The sequence below is a fragment of the Gigantopelta aegis genome, chromosome 8 (assembly GCF_016097555.1).
Source record: "Gigantopelta aegis isolate Gae_Host chromosome 8, Gae_host_genome, whole genome shotgun sequence".
NCBI classification, from domain to species: Eukaryota; Metazoa; Mollusca; class Gastropoda; order Neomphalida; family Peltospiridae; genus Gigantopelta; species Gigantopelta aegis.
Window position 1 is genome coordinate 63,694,313 of NC_054706.1, and position 15,838 is coordinate 63,710,150.

A 15,838-nucleotide genomic window follows, 5' to 3' on the forward strand; every position below is an offset into this window, starting at 1 on the left:
TATAAGAAATGTGAACATCTTCCACATAATCCTTCATCAATGTCATTCATTAAAAAAAAAACCCCAACCCCACACCCTCCCCCAAAAAAACCCAACAACCCATGTGTCAACATATTTGTATGGTTAGACATCAAACCAGATGGATATATAATCTAGATCTATAAATCAATGGTACTTTGGAATTTTGGTAATGCCACATTTTAATTATTTATGCCCTGCATTAATTACCTCTTGTAATAAATACATGTACACAAGTACCCATGTAATATATAGATAACATGACATTGCATAGATAACATAAACATCATTCTAAGGTATACTGTATTAACATGATATCATACATAACCATGAATACAAGTGACAGGTAAGGCTATTCTAGGTTTGATTACTTGAACAAGTTGTGTCTTTCAAATCAACAACAAAACAACTGTTATAATCTGTGGGTTTCAATATGACAATTTCCGGAACAGCAATGAAATACATGTAAATTTTTCAGGATTATATTGATTATGAAATAAAGTTAGATAATACCTGATGACCTTGATAAGAAGCTAAATTTTGTGATGCTATTTATTTTAATTTAGTCTGATCTGAGACTCAGTATATCATCTTTATTCTGGCACAGAAAACAGTTACTGATTACATGTATCCATGAATCCACATTATTTAACTCACACTATACATACATATAGTATTACACACAAAGGTATTAATTAGTGTATAAAGAGCCAGCTGCATCTTACAGTAACACACATTACCAGATCTATATATTCAGAATATCTCCCCCTAAAATATTTAGTTTAAATGTCAGCTCTTACTTTATTACATACATTTAAATACATGTACATATGCCCTAAGAATGATATTTGGTCCCAAATTGTCATAAATGAAGAAGCTTAACAATGCGAGAGATTCATGTCCCAGCTACAGTCCCAATTTGTATCCTAAACAAATGATGATCTCTGCTCACATACCACATACACTTAAATACATGTATACTCCCTAAGAATAATATTTGGTCCCAAATTGTTATATAAATGAAGAAGGTTTAAAGACACAGACCCTAGTTTCAACCCGTAAAAATGGACATCAAATTTGGTTAAGTTACACATTTGAATAACGTTACAAGAGAGAGAAACAAAAGTGTGTGACATTGAAACAGTGAAATATTGTTAAAAATAGACTAAAACAGTAAAAACTCGACTCCATAACTGTTATTTCTCAGAAGCATATGCATTTTTAAAAATATGAAAAATGCATTTTGTGGTATTAGAAACACCAGGATGACCAGAAACTTTAGTTGTACCGAAATGGATTATCTAAACAATAAGATATAAATAATATTTGATTTCAGTGATCATAAATGGCTCCAATTGTGAAAAATATGCATTAGTGTTTAAAAACTAGGGTCTGTCCTTTTAACAATAAGAGATTCCTGTCCCAGCTAAAGTCCAGTTTGTAACAGAAATGATGATCCATGTTCACATCATGCATACAACTTCATCTGTTGCTGAACGTCGTCCATTGATGTGATGCCAAACTTGTCCCCCTGTTTGGCCATTAACTTGAAGATGTACTCAAGTTGTTCACTCTGGATTTTCCGCTCCTCATCCAGCTGATCCTTGGTCAGATTTTCTTGGATCTTTTTAGTGGTCACCCTCTGCTTCACACGTTTAACCTCACCCTGAATGTGGCTACAGTAATCCAGAGGGTCTCGCCCACCCAAGGACTGCACAGCATCTTCATCTATACAGAAACATATGCATGGTTACTGCGTGCAAAGTAAAACTGTCTAAGACTAAAGGAGTAAAATTTGTTTTATGGAATTACAAATACTAAACAATATTATTCATATGATGTACATGTACATGTAATTTAAAATCAGTTTCTTAAAGGGACAATTTTAGTGATAGAAATAAGAAAAACTGTTCACTACTCCACCAGACAAGTACATCTAGAAGTCTTGTCAAGTCTTTTGTCTGCCAATATTTTCACTTGTCCAAATAAATGATTTGTTTTATTCAAGTACAAGGACGATGTTTTTTTACTGCATTGAAAATTGTTACTTGCCCAATCGGACAACCACTGAAGTAAAGTGTGTTTGTCCAAGCACATTTTCACTTGTCAGGACAAATGGACAAGTGCTTATTTCGAACACTGCCATTCTGATTTTGCAGCAAATGCTGTCAAGGTCATTGTACAATGAAGCTAAGGCAGTTTTACATCATAGCAAGAAAAACCTGGCAAAAATTTACATCATACCGCAGGAAATGATAAAAAAAACTGTTTGACACGCAAGAGTCAAAATCGACACACGCACTGACCAGAGACCAGAAATTTATTTTGTTTGGCCTAAAATAACAGAAATAATAGTTTTCCCCCATATATGTACTTTTTATGGACTACAGGTTAAAAATAATAATTAGTTAATGTTTATTCCTGTTCAGGCCAAATGGGAATGATGTATAGATTTTGTTTTGTTGATACAACTCAATTAGTTTAGCCATTTGTTCGTCTGAAAGAGCCGCCATTCTATGCATTTAGTGACCCTGACCTTTGCCCTTGTTCTGATTGGCTGCAACAGCAGTATATGTCACATGAAATAGAACTGGGTCTATTCCATTCAACAGGCATTGCCTGTAACCCCGCCACAGCTAACCGATATTTTGTGGTGTAACCACTACCAAAACGGTATAACAGCACCTCAATAATGTATTGGCGAAAATGGTACCTTTTTTGTGTGTGACTAAAACAGCACCTCAATGTATTGACAAAAACAGTACCATTTTTGTTTTCTTTAATATTATATAACTGTTCAAAGATCAATGCAGCTGTTGTTTTATCGAAAATATCACTCACAACTTGTAATGATTCTGATACTGTTTTAGCCATACATTTTTAAAATTTTGGTTCCGTTTTTTAGCCATATAGCCATAGATTTTTGAGCCGTTTCAGCCAATGCCAATTTCTGTTTTGTCCATAGATCTTGGTGACATTTCAGACAATGCTAGGTTTAGCCATTAACTTGAAGCTGTAGGCCTACTCAAGTTGTTCTCTCTGGATTTTCTGCTCCTCATCTTATTGTGTGGCTTGTCGCTTTTACCTGTGTTCACCATCCTTTATGCTGACCAAAACTGATCTCTCTATAATAACCGAAATCCAACCAATGTAAATGTTTGGCCCACTTTTCATTAACATGCTTCTGTGTGCATCTTATCATGTGCATTTCCACAAGCGCATTAGTAGCGGGACACTGCACAAAATTTTACCTTGTCGGAAGTATATGCGTTACGGAATCACGTAATTGGAAAAGGTACTATGTAAACTTGCATGTGTTAATGGAATTTGGAAAGTGGGCATAGGCCTAAGAGGATTAAAGAGCTTGTGACCAAATTTTAATTCAATATTAAAAAAAAAAAAAAAAAACAAACAAGGGGGAGACAAAGAGAATGAAGGAAAAGGTGATATGTAGAGTACAACACCAATAAGTATCTTACCCATGTAAGTCTCTTCTGTCTGCTTATCATCGGCGACATTATCGTTGTTGTCACAGCCATCACTGGGAACATCACCTTTGCTGGTCTCGTCTGCTGCATCCGATTCCTTGGTCGATGACGCCTTTATTTTTTTTCCATTCCTTAATCTGATCAACAACTTAACCGTATACCATGTAGATACTGCCACAGCAACAGCTGTAATGATTATTGCACACCAAAATGCTGGTAAAAACTTGAAAACCGAGATATCCATGTCGGAAACGTTTTCGAAAAAGCAACACCACTGAAACGAAAACAAGTTTGAGCGACAGCTACACCAGTCTCGAAGAGTACGAGACCTCGACGAGATTTCTGATAAACAAAATCAAGATGTCTGCGCCCATTGGTACGATGTTGTGAATTGTTCAACGTTGTTGATACATTGTTTTAGTTGTAAATACGTTACACGTGTGTTGGAAAATAAGTGCACCTACTATATCCACCATTATGTTTTATTGTAATTAAATGTCATTAATCGCAAAATCGATCTTTATTTTTAAGAAAAATTGTTGCCAACATGGTAATAAAGTAAAGACTAAAGTTTGTTTTGTTTAACAACACCACCAGAGCACATTGATTTTTGGATATCAAACATTTGGTAATTCTGACATAGTCTTAAACAGCAAGCCTGCAACATTTTTCCATTAGTAGAAAGGGATTTTTATATGCACCATCTCACAGACAGGATAGCACTAATTCATCAAGATTAACCTGAATACAAGTGCAAGGTTAATCTTGATGAACTAAGGATAACACATACCATGATCTTTGATATATCATCAACGTCCCTAAATGTGTTATGCTTCCAACTCCGTTTAGTTTGTTTTCTTGTGCACAGTTCATGCAATCAACATCCAATTTTTTGTCGTCTGCTTGTCGTTCATTTATAAGATTTTACTTCACAGTTCTAGAACAGTTTCATTAACAATAAAGTTCAGGCAAGTAAGTAGGCCTATCTCAATACAAAACTTTACACACCCTTAAAACCATTAATTTTACTAAGTCGTTTTTGTTTATTCCTTAAAATTACCAATATCGGATTTAGTTGACTTGTAAAAATTGAGTTGAAATGGAGGAAGATTAATAACATTCGGATCAACGTGCCAGATCAACAAGGCCAAATCATCTAATTTCAATGATTTTTAAGCCCCCTATTGTAAGAAAAAAAATTCAAATATGAAATTCGATCTGCAAAAGGTATGCTACATTTTTGTACCCTCTACAGTAGTAAATAGTATTGATAATCCAGTTGTAAAAATTGTAAATAATTTTGAGTGGTTAAATTGTGTTAATTACGAATCAAATTCATTTGAAAATTGATATTTTACAATCTATTCACTGGTATGAACGTAATGCTTACTTACTGACATCAACTTTTAGCGATGGGTGTTGGTAAAACGCTGACTGGACCAGATTGCTTGATAAACTGAATTTATCCTTTTAAAAAAGTATGAAACAGTTTTCGTCCACTGTACATATTTCAGAAACATATATTTTTTGCATATAGTGGCCTTAAAAATGGAAAATGACGAACTGCACAGGCGCGGTACAATATGTTTTACAAACACATGCACCTGAATGTAGTTAGAAACGTTGTACTCTTTCCTGTTTACTGGAAGGTGCTTCACTTTTGTTTACTAGAATGGATTTGTTTTACATCCACATTGTCAATTTGTTACGTTAAGTGATTGCATTCTATTTTGTTTCACGTATTATAACTGAAAAATGTAGAATAGTATTTCCATAAGTATCTTATTCGTGTTGTTGTTGTTGGGTGAACTCAGTTTGAGATGTCAATGGTACCAGTTGTGGTGCACTGATTGAAACTAGATATAGCCCAATAGGCCCACTGACAGGGATCGATCCTAGACTGACTGCACATCAAGCAAGCGTTTTACCAATGGACTATGTCGACCCCACATGGCAATAAGGGGCGGGATGTAGCCCAGTGGTAAAGCGTTCGCTTGATGTGTGGTCAGTCTGGGATCGATCCCTGTCAGTGGGCCCATTGGGCTATTTCTCTCTTCAGCCAGTGCACCATGACTGGTATATCAAAGGCCATGGTATGTGTTATTCTGTCTGTGGGATAGTGCATATAAAAGATCCCTTGCTGCTAATAAAAAATTAGTAGCCCATGAAGTGGTGACAGTGGGTTTCCTCTGTCAATATCTGTGTGATCCTTAACCATATATCTGACACCTTATAACTGTAAATAAAATGTGTTGAGTGTGTCGTTAAATAAAACATTTCCTTCCTTCCACATGACAATAAATAGCTGCTTGTATGAATAATGCTCTGGTAGGAGGTAACATCTGTTTAAATATTCGTAATTGTTACTTAATGTTAGAAATAAGATAGCAGCCATTAATGCATACTAATAATGATAATAACTATTGACAAAGTTAAACTGTCCTTTTTTCTAATATCAGCTCAAAACTCAAATATCCTCTTGCTCTACCCTGTTTATATCTGAGGATACAGCAAGAGCTGAAAACTTGTCACTTTTGATAACCAAGCAGTCATAATATTGTGTCTCCAAAGTACAGTTTCTTAAATGTTAAAAATCTAATGACGGAACAGAACAGATCTTTATTTTGTTCAAGGCCACCAAACGGTAGCATCAGAGGCTTATAAACATATAACAAATAAATAATTATACTGACACAAGCCTTTAGCAGACCGTGCCATTTTAGGTGAGCTATCACTCTTGCTCTCCATCACTCCCTTGAGATTATTTTAAGGAAAGTAATTTTTAGCACCATTTTGCAAATGAATTTATATGGTATCAGTATTGTAATAGCTTAAATTGTTCCCTATAATCTAAGTTAGGAGTCTCAGAGTAATTAATTTACCCCTCAATTATTTCATGTCGAGGTCTACTTTAAAAAAAAGAAAAAAGAAAAAAGAAAGACTGATTGGTAACCAGTGCACAGTTACAAACTACAAGAAGAAAACTAGTTTAGGTTCTAGACGTGTCATGTGATACTAATAATCAACAAGTGTGAACACAAAAATTATCATTTGCACTAATGCCTGTGGCGACTGGCCTCGGTGGCGTCGTGGTTAGGCCATCGGTCCACAGGCTGGTAGGTACTGGATTCAGATCCCAGTCGAAGCATGGGATTTTTAATCCAGATACCGACTCCAAACCCTGAGTGAGTGCTCCACAAGGCTCAATGGGTAAGTGTAAACCACTTGCACTGACCAGTGATCCATAACTGGTTCAACAAAGGCCATGGTTTGTGCTATTTTGTCTGTGGGAAGTGCAAATAAAAGATTCCTTGCTGCCTGTTGTAAAAGAGTAGCCTATGTGGTGACAGCGGGTTTTCTCTAAAAAACAGTATCAGAATGACCATATGTTTGACGTCCAATAGCCGATGATAAGATAAAAAATCAATGTGCTCTAGTGGCGTCGTTAAATAAAACAAACTTTACTCTTCTTTTTTTTTAATGTCTGTGGCTTTTAGAATACTTAGTGACCATTTGTTTGCAGACATGTAGGACTGTTACGTTATGGATGAAAGGACCCCGTCCCCCCCCCCCCCCCCCAATGAATGGATGAAAGGTGCCTCCCCATCCCCCATTTTCTATTGGCATGGGTTCCGTTCTGCAAAGTTACCTTAGGGCTAAGATCACCTGAAATGCATACGGTGGTTATGCACTTAAGGCAGGACTTTAGATCTTACTAATTCGGGCACAGCAGGCTTTTTGTCTTGTTATGGGCACACCTAGGTATCATTTTAGTGCAGTGATGTTAATAATAGCTGATAAAGAGATGTACATATTCAGAAATGCATTTCAAGTTATTTTAATCTAATTACAGTTTAACATTCCACTGATTTTGAGTTGAAGTGTTTTGAGTAGATGTTTATACTTAATATGGGCTTGCTTATTGTGGGCATACTTGTTTCGGTAAGCAATTTTGAGGCGAGTCTGGGAGCCTGAGGCCCGCATGGCTCGTAAAAGTTATTTTTACAAATTACATTGATTCTTCTTTGAAAAGACACATTCAACATATAACTTAAAATCCTGGGAAACCACAGTCTTGAATAGCGATCTTTTCCATGGTTTCATGCACAACATTTAGCGTATCTTCTGTTCTACAGGAGACGCACAGCAGGGCTCGCTGGGTTGGTGGCAGACTTTCAAGATTTGCAAACGGGAAGTCCTTATGACTCTTAAATGTTTTAAACCAAAATCGCACTCTGTGTTTTGGGCACACACTGTGTTTTGGGCACACACTGTGTTTTGGGCACACACTGTGTGTTTTGGGCACACACTGTGTTTTGGGCACACACTGTGTTTTGGGCACACACTGTGTTTTGGGAACACACTGTGTTTTGGGCACACACTGTGTGTTTTGGGCACACACTGTGTTTTGGGCACACACTGTGTGTTTTGGGCACACCCTTTATCGCCTCAGCTTTGGTGCAATCTAAGGTGACCGTAGCACTAAGATTGCTTCATGGAACAGGGCCCTGAACTTTTACAACATTGACATTTTAGCAATAAATAGGCTGTAACTCATGACAGGGATACAGAATAGCCAAACTAACTTCAGAGATTTTTCTTTCAGGAATCTGTCTGGACAACTTGTCCACCGTGCGACACGTCATCCTGATCTTGTCTGGAAAAGGCGGCGTTGGCAAAAGTACAGTTGCAACACAGCTTACATTAGGACTTAAAGCTATTGGCAAAAAGGTTAATAAATTGTGTTTAAGTCATTATAGTTTATAATAGTCAGGGACATACATATACTAAAATAACGGGGGTGTGGGGGCAGCCATTGAAATTCAGCTATTCTTATGATGGCAATTTCATACAAATAATAAAGTAAATACCCAATAATTATAATAATTCCATGGCAGCTAAATTTTGGGACATGTTTCTATGGCACACTGCTGACTGCTGTGGGGGGGGGGGGGGGCAGAAAAGAAGACTATGGGCACTTTAAAAGCTCTAGGGTCTTTAAGAGCTACCGGTAGACAGAAAAGGACATTTTTCCACATTTGTTTCACCCCCATTCTGCAAGGTGTGTATACATGTTTGTTATAGTTCCATATAATAGTTACACAGATGTTTTAGTTTTTCATATTTTAAAAATTAAGACGTTTTAACAAAACAAACAGCTACATGGACAAATTGGAATGTTGGTGAATATCACTGATGGATGTAAATGTGTTTAAAAAAACCGTCTTACGGTGACCATTAATAGAAAACAGAACATGCATACATGTACATGCTGGTTTCTACACCCCATTACACCTCAGACAAGCATTTTACTTTGAGCTACATCATGACCAGTGTTTCTTGATAATAATATGTATTTGCAGGTTGGTATTCTTGATGTGGACTTGTGTGGCCCGAGTATTCCAAAAATGTTTAATGTGGAAGGAAATGATGTGCACCAGTGTCCTGAAGGGTGAGTTTAAACAGTGAGCATAAATGTGTTCTTTTAATATATTTTCAGACAAATTAATTTTTTTTAAACTGCCGTATTTGATTGGGAATAAGCCCAAAGTGCCAAAACAACTTATTACATGTATACATTATTCATGGATGTGAAGCCAGTTTTATTTTAAAAATTAGATGAATCTGTAAGGACCTGATGTCTATAATATGACGAGGAATGGGTTAATTCAAAGATATGGACCTATTTCCAGTCAAATACGGTATAGCCTAGATTCAAAGGCATTAACACTAAACAGGGATTATAGACTGTTACTGTTAGGAAAGTTGATGAATTTTAATCATATATGACATTGTGATGTATGTTTTAAGACTTAACTTTGAAGTTTAAATTTGTATAATGCATAGGGCCAGATCTATCAATTGTAAATTAAAACAACAGAATGTGAAAAAAAAGGAAATAAACATAGTTGGGTGAAATAACACTTGATCAAGTGTCACAATTGATCATTGATATTTAATAATTTTATAGTACTTATTATGTTTTTTAATATCCACATACTAAGGGGTGATAAAACTTCCTTCCTTTGAACTAGTGTCAGGGGAATGATGGGGAAGCAGAGTTTTTATCTCCCTTTAAACAGTGAAGCCTACATGTTTGACACCTAATAGTACTAGTAATAGTTTGCAGGTGGAACTATGTGCTGATGAGTTGTTAAATATTCCTGATTACAGATGGCTTCCAGTATTTCCTGATAAGGACCAGAAAGTTGGAGTGATGTCCATTTCTTTTCTTCTCGATCACAAAGATGATGCAGTGGTTTGGAGAGGACCCAAGAAAAATTGTAAGTTTAGTTTTGTGCTCATACCATCTTTTATAGGGTTTTTTAACATAAAATTGTCATTACGATCTGTATTGTTACCAAATAAAATCTCATAGACAATAATAGTAACTTGTGGCTAAAGCTGCTGCATGTAACCTTTCGTGATGATGATCATAGAGCTTGGTGCATGTACAGACATTTCCTTTCGGTTTCCACGCTAAAGCTGCTGCATGTAACCTTTCATGATGATGATCATAGAGCTTGGTGCATGTACAGACATTTCCTTTCGGTTTCCACGCTAAAGCTGCTGCATGTAACCTTTCATGATGATGATCATAGAGCTTGGTGCATGTACAGACATTTCCTTTCGGTTTCCACGCTAAAGCTGCTGCATGTAACCTTTCATGATGATGATCATAGAGCTTGGTGCATGTACAGACATTTCCTTTCGGTTTCCACGCTAAAGCTGCTGCATGTAACCTTTCATGATGATGATCATAGAGCTTGGTGCATGTACAGACATTTCCTTTCGGTTTCCACGCTAAAGCTGCTGCATGTAACCTTTCATGATGATGATCATAGAGCTTGGTGCATGTACAGACATTTCCTTTCGGTTTCCACGCTAAAGCTGCTGCATGTAACCTTTCATGATGATGATCATAGAGCTTGGTGCATGTACAGACATTGCCTTTCGGTTTCCACGCTAATGCTTATGCATAGCTTCTGTACTCTGACTTCAGTGGACTTGGTTTGAGTTTGGAGTTTTCCTTCTCTAGGAGAGTTTCCTTACTAGGATTCTGAGCCTCTGCAGCCCAGTTTTGATTTTGGAGTTTGCTTGTCCTAGACAGTGGTCTTTCTTAACTCATGTCCTCTGTTTGTCCGGTCCATATTAGTCTAGTCTCTATCCTTTGACCAGTCCAGCTTGGGTGACCCTACCAGGAGCTGATGCTCCAGCTGACATAGCTCTCCGAGTCATTGAGACATGCAAGCTACATCACCACGTCAAGGAATGGACCATGAGATGGGCAACCTTTCAATCTACCAAATAGCTTCTCACCTGATCAAAGGTTGAAGTGCACGTAACTTTAAATAGAGAATTAAATACTGACATGCCTACCATTGGCTAAATGTGTGGTAAGACTGGCTGTACATAATGAAGTTTTGTTTCATCTGGCCAGTAAATTCCTGTAATTGGACTTGAACCAGGTACTATTATGCTTAAAACATGCAAGGTGACACTAAATTTAAGATGAAAATTTTAAATGCATAACTAGAATAACAGTAGTAAAAAAAATACTTCCTGTTATATCCAAAATCTGCAACATAATCCCCCATTTTCTCTGATCATCTTTAAGCGTGAGGGGTTGTAATATTTATATCTTGGCCCTCGGAATTCTTGCGCCAACAGTTTAAGACACATGATAACAAAGTAAATTCCTGATAATGATGGAATTGCTGTTGTGGCGGCATTGCTGATTACCATTGTAAATTTCAAGGGAGAAGCTATTTGGTGTACTGTTATCTATAATATATTCATTGTCAGTTTTATTATTGTGTGTGATCAACTGATTATTTTCAGCATTTGGACATCTGTTTCAGCTGATGTATGTTCATGATCATGTCAGGTGTGTGTGCAGGAAATTATGCAGGGGGTCTAGACTGATAAGTGAAGTTTCTAGGGGGTTCAGATCATGCTTTCCCGGAAAATATATTAAAAAAAAAAATTCTTTAACCAGGGGAATTTTTTATCCCTGAACTCACCCCTCAGCACATGCACCTACATGTTGTGTGGGCCTTTCGATCAAGATTCCTGCAATTTGTTGTCTTGTTGTATAACTGATGACCTGCTAGTTGCTAGTATTGATTTCTGTAATTCTATTCCAGCTATGATTAAGCAGTTTCTGAGCGAGGTGCACTGGCAGGACATCGATTACCTCATCATCGACACACCACCCGGCACGTCGGACGAACACATCACAGTCATGGAGAGTCTCAAGGGATACAACCCAGATGGGGCTATCATTGTAACAACACCACAGGTACAGTAAAACAGAGATGGGGCCATCATTGTCACAACACCACAGGTAAATTAAAACACAGACGGGGCCATCATCGTCACAGCACCACAGGTAAAGTAAAACACAGACTGGGCCATCATTGTAACAACACCACAGGTAAAGTAAAACCCAGACGTGGCCATCATCATCACAACACCACAGGTAAATTAAAACCCAGACGGGGCCATCATCGTCGCAACACCACAGGTAAATTAAAACATTTGAGAAAGAAATTTCACTCATCAATGTCACAACACTGCAGGCAAATTAAAATAGATGGGACATAAAATTAACACATTATTGTCACAATTTCACAGGTATTTAAAACAAAAGAAAAGTAAATATTTCACATATGGATCTCAGTGATGTTCTGAGCATTCTGGTGCCATTGACACAGGAAACTGCCCTCCTGGAAATCTTTTCCATCAGTATATTATAGCAAATATATCCCCCAAGGAGAATAATGTTCTTGGATATATACCCACCAATGGGGGAGATTTCATATAACACTTGTAACAGAACAAGTTTTAACAGCTCAATGGGGAGGTGTAAAGCCACTGCTTCAGCTTCTCACTCCCTAACCACTATTAAATAATCATTAAAACCTGGGCAGGGATAAATAGCTTACCGGAAGATAAGTGTGATGTGTGCCTTGGACAGCATGCTTGAAGCGTAAACGAATATAAACACAAATCAGTTTAAAATAAAGGGCCAAATTTACAAAGCCTGTTTATATTTCTCACATGCATGTAACTACTTATATTTACAGTGCTTAAACACCTGTTTATATATCTCACATGCATGTAACTACTTATATTTACAGTGCTTAAACACCTGTTTATATTTCTCACATGCATGTAACTACTTATATTTACAGTGCTTAAACACCTGTTTATATTTCTCACATGCATGTAACTACTTATATTTACAGTGCTTAAACACCTGTTTATATTTCTCACATGCATGTAACTACTTATATTTACAATGCTTAAAAACCTGTTTATATTTCTCACATGCATGTAACTACTTATATTTACAATGCTTAAACACCGGTTTATATTTCTCACATGCATGTAACTACTTATATTTACAATGCTTAAACACCGGTTTATATTTCTCACATGCATGTAACTTCTTATATTTACAATGCTTAAACACCTGTTTATATTTCTCACATGCATGTAACTACTTATATTTACAATGCTTAAACACCTGTTTATATATCTCTCATGCATGTAACTACATATATTTACAATGCTTAAACACCTGTTTATATTTCTCACATGCATGTAACTACTTATATTTACAATGCTTAAACACCTGTTTATATATCTCACATGCATGTAACTACTTATATTTACAATGCCTAAACACCTGTTTATGTCTTACATGCATGTAACTACATATATTTACAATGCTTAAACACCTGTTTATATATCTCACATGCATGTAACTACTTATATTTACAATGCTTAAACACCTGTTTATGTCTTACATGCATGTAACTACATATATTTACAATGCTTAAACACCTGTGATTAAGAAAAACAGACTTCGTAAATTTGGCCCATAATGTTATATATTAAGTGAATTGATTATACAACCAGTTGTACATCAAGCAAATGCTGAAACATTTCATACTAAAAAAAAGACAAGAATAGACTTCCCTCTGCTGTTTATACTCATACTGTATCTATACTGGCATTAATAATTTGAACTGTATTTTGTTTACAGGCTGTTGCCATTGGTGACGTGAGGAGAGAGCTGACATTTTGTAAAAAGACTGGAATTCCAATTATTGGCATCATAGAGAATATGAGTGGTTTCGTCTGTCCTCACTGTTCTGTGAGTTCTAGCAATATCTTTCTTTTTTTAATTTTATAATATTTTTTTTGTAGAACACCAGTACTGTCCTGGTCCCATTCCATGAAGCAATGTTAGCACTAAGATCACCTTATGTGCATAAGTAGCTATGCTCTTACGGTGATCTTAGGGCTAAGATCGCTTCGTGGAACCTGGCCCAGGGAATGCGTTTATGAGCGTATGGCCTAAATCCGATATACTGATAATTAGATTTTTAAGACTATGCAAATACAGAAATTCAAACAAGATAAGTGTCTGCTAATATGTGTATGATTTTAAAAAAAATTGTATGGTGAAACCTGTCTAAACTGGATCATGCTGGTGACCTAATATTTATCCGATTTAGACGGGATCCGGTATTTTGAGGATTGCATTTTAGAATTTAGAAATTCAGGACTTTGAAGCTTGAAGCATTTTTACAAGATTCTGGTTTGTTCAGGGTTCAGTTTAGACAGGTTTCACTGTATTTTGATATTTTAGTTTTTAAAGTGGTCATCAGTGCAGATAATGCCATCTGGGCTTTTTCTTTGTCAGTTAACTCTGCATATTTTAAACTGAGCTTTTTTAACCATAACCAAGTAAATCATATGAATTGCTTTATATACATTGTCATGTTGTTGTTTTTTTATTTTGCAGGAGTGCACAAATGTGTTTTCTAAAGGTGGAGGTGAATCTTTGGCAAAACAAAATAATATTAGATTCTTAGGTGAGTTACATTGAATCTGGGTACCTGGAGTGATGGATTTTTAGAAACTTTCGAACCATTTCACATAAAATTAGAATGAAAGAATGAATTTTCTTTCAAAACAAGAAATAGATATTAAATAAGCATTACATAATATTCATCAAAATATTATGGTTGAATATGACCTGAATGCTTAAACTTGATATTTATGCAATTTAAAAAGAAATTTGACAGAGGGAAAATGTCCACCTACAGCAGTTATGCGTCTGCTTACAGCAATTTGAAACCAATACATTTTGCAACAAATAAACAAAACAATTAATGGGACATTCCTAAGTTTGCTGCAATTTTTAAGATGTTATCGACTAAAAGATACTTTTTAACGATTGTAATTACATATCAAATATACGTTAGTTTTCTACATAAAATATTAGAGGCTGTATATTAAACATGTTTCTGATTGTTCTAATATTTGTACTAAGTTAAATTTTATTTTATTTCCTATAATATTTTTTTTTCGTACGTACAAAATTATTTGAAGACCAAGTCCAGTTTGGGCTTCTTACAAATATTGAGATGACCAGAAACATATTGAATATACAGACATTGATATTCTAAACAAGAAAATATATGTAATATGTAAGTTTAATTGTAGAAATATTTTATTAGTCGGAAACATCTTACATGCAGCAAACTCAGGAATGTCCCTTTAAACACAAAAACTTATCCTATCATCCGACGGCAGCAATTTTTATCTGCCATCGGTAAAGCCCTTGAATTACAGTAATTCATATCGCCAATTGCCATTGGTGCTGTTATTAAGTTAAAGAGTCCTGTGACCGTACTATATTCCTTGATATTTCCTGGTTTACAGTACTGAAAATTAAAATTAAAGTTTATTTTGTTTAATAACACCTCTAGAGCACATTGATTTATTAATCATCAGCTATTGGATGTCAAACATTTGGTAACTTTGACATATCGTCTTTTAGAGAAATCCTTCTGATTGTTTCATTTAGCAGCAAGGGAACTTTTATATGCTCCTTCCCACAGAAAAGATAGCACATACCATGACCTTTGGCTAAGTTCCGCCCCTTACTGAAAATAAATTTTCCTGGTTTTATTTTGTTCCAGGTTGCATTCCTCTTGATTCTCAAATAGCGTCATGTATGGATGCTGGACAAGACTTCAACGAAAAGTGTCCGAACTCCCCCGCCGCAGTCGCCATCACCAGTATTATCAAGAGACTTATTGAAGTCGACCGAGATCTGCCGTAAAGTGAATTCAGGAATTACAATCTCTCCAAGATGATTGCAAAATGAACCCCCACAGATTGATGCTGCAGTGAGCTGGACAAGATACATTGTTGGCAGTTTGGTGAATTGTGTTTGAAAATGTGACCTTTTTGTTGGTGAGCAGGGTTGAAATAATTTAGATTGTTGAGGTGGGGGGGGGGGGGGGGGG

At 36.1% G+C, this 15,838-nt stretch overlaps 2 protein-coding genes across 2 annotated transcripts; one reads left to right on the plus strand and one right to left on the minus strand.

The window, feature by feature from the left end:
- Positions 1–1,295: 1,295 nt before the first annotated feature.
- LOC121380235 lies at positions 1,296–3,800 on the minus strand. Its single transcript, XM_041509063.1, has 2 exons — positions 3,498–3,800; positions 1,296–1,746 (listed from the first exon to the last, which is right to left on the minus strand). Exons 1-2 carry the CDS (start codon positions 3,748–3,750, stop codon positions 1,487–1,489), a joined length of 513 nt encoding a protein of 170 aa, XP_041364997.1. The 5' UTR covers positions 3,751–3,800; the 3' UTR covers positions 1,296–1,486.
- A 61-nt stretch (positions 3,801–3,861) lies between these two features.
- On the plus strand, positions 3,862–15,838 carry LOC121378361 (cytosolic Fe-S cluster assembly factor nubp2-like). The gene is made up of 8 exons (XM_041506495.1): positions 3,862–3,882; positions 8,113–8,237; positions 8,870–8,958; positions 9,681–9,790; positions 11,654–11,808; positions 13,561–13,671; positions 14,326–14,395; positions 15,509–15,838. The coding sequence occupies exons 1-8, from the start codon at positions 3,867–3,869 to the stop codon at positions 15,649–15,651; spliced, it is 819 nt and encodes a 272-aa protein (XP_041362429.1). The 5' UTR covers positions 3,862–3,866; the 3' UTR covers positions 15,652–15,838.

Excerpts from the sequence above, each read along its gene's own strand:
- LOC121380235 (XM_041509063.1), bottom strand. The coding sequence starts at position 3,750 with ATGGATATCTCGGTTTTCAAGTTTTTACCAGCATTTTGGTGTGCAATA. Across the intron at positions 1,747-3,497 it reads GACAGAAGAGACTTACATGG|ATGAAGATGCTGTGCAGTCC; the intron begins GTAAGATACTTA and ends GTTTCTGTATAG.
- LOC121378361 (XM_041506495.1), top strand. Across the intron at positions 8,238-8,869 it reads TTAAAGCTATTGGCAAAAAG|GTTGGTATTCTTGATGTGGA; the intron begins GTTAATAAATTG and ends ATGTATTTGCAG. Across the intron at positions 9,791-11,653 it reads GAGAGGACCCAAGAAAAATT|CTATGATTAAGCAGTTTCTG; the intron begins GTAAGTTTAGTT and ends ATTCTATTCCAG.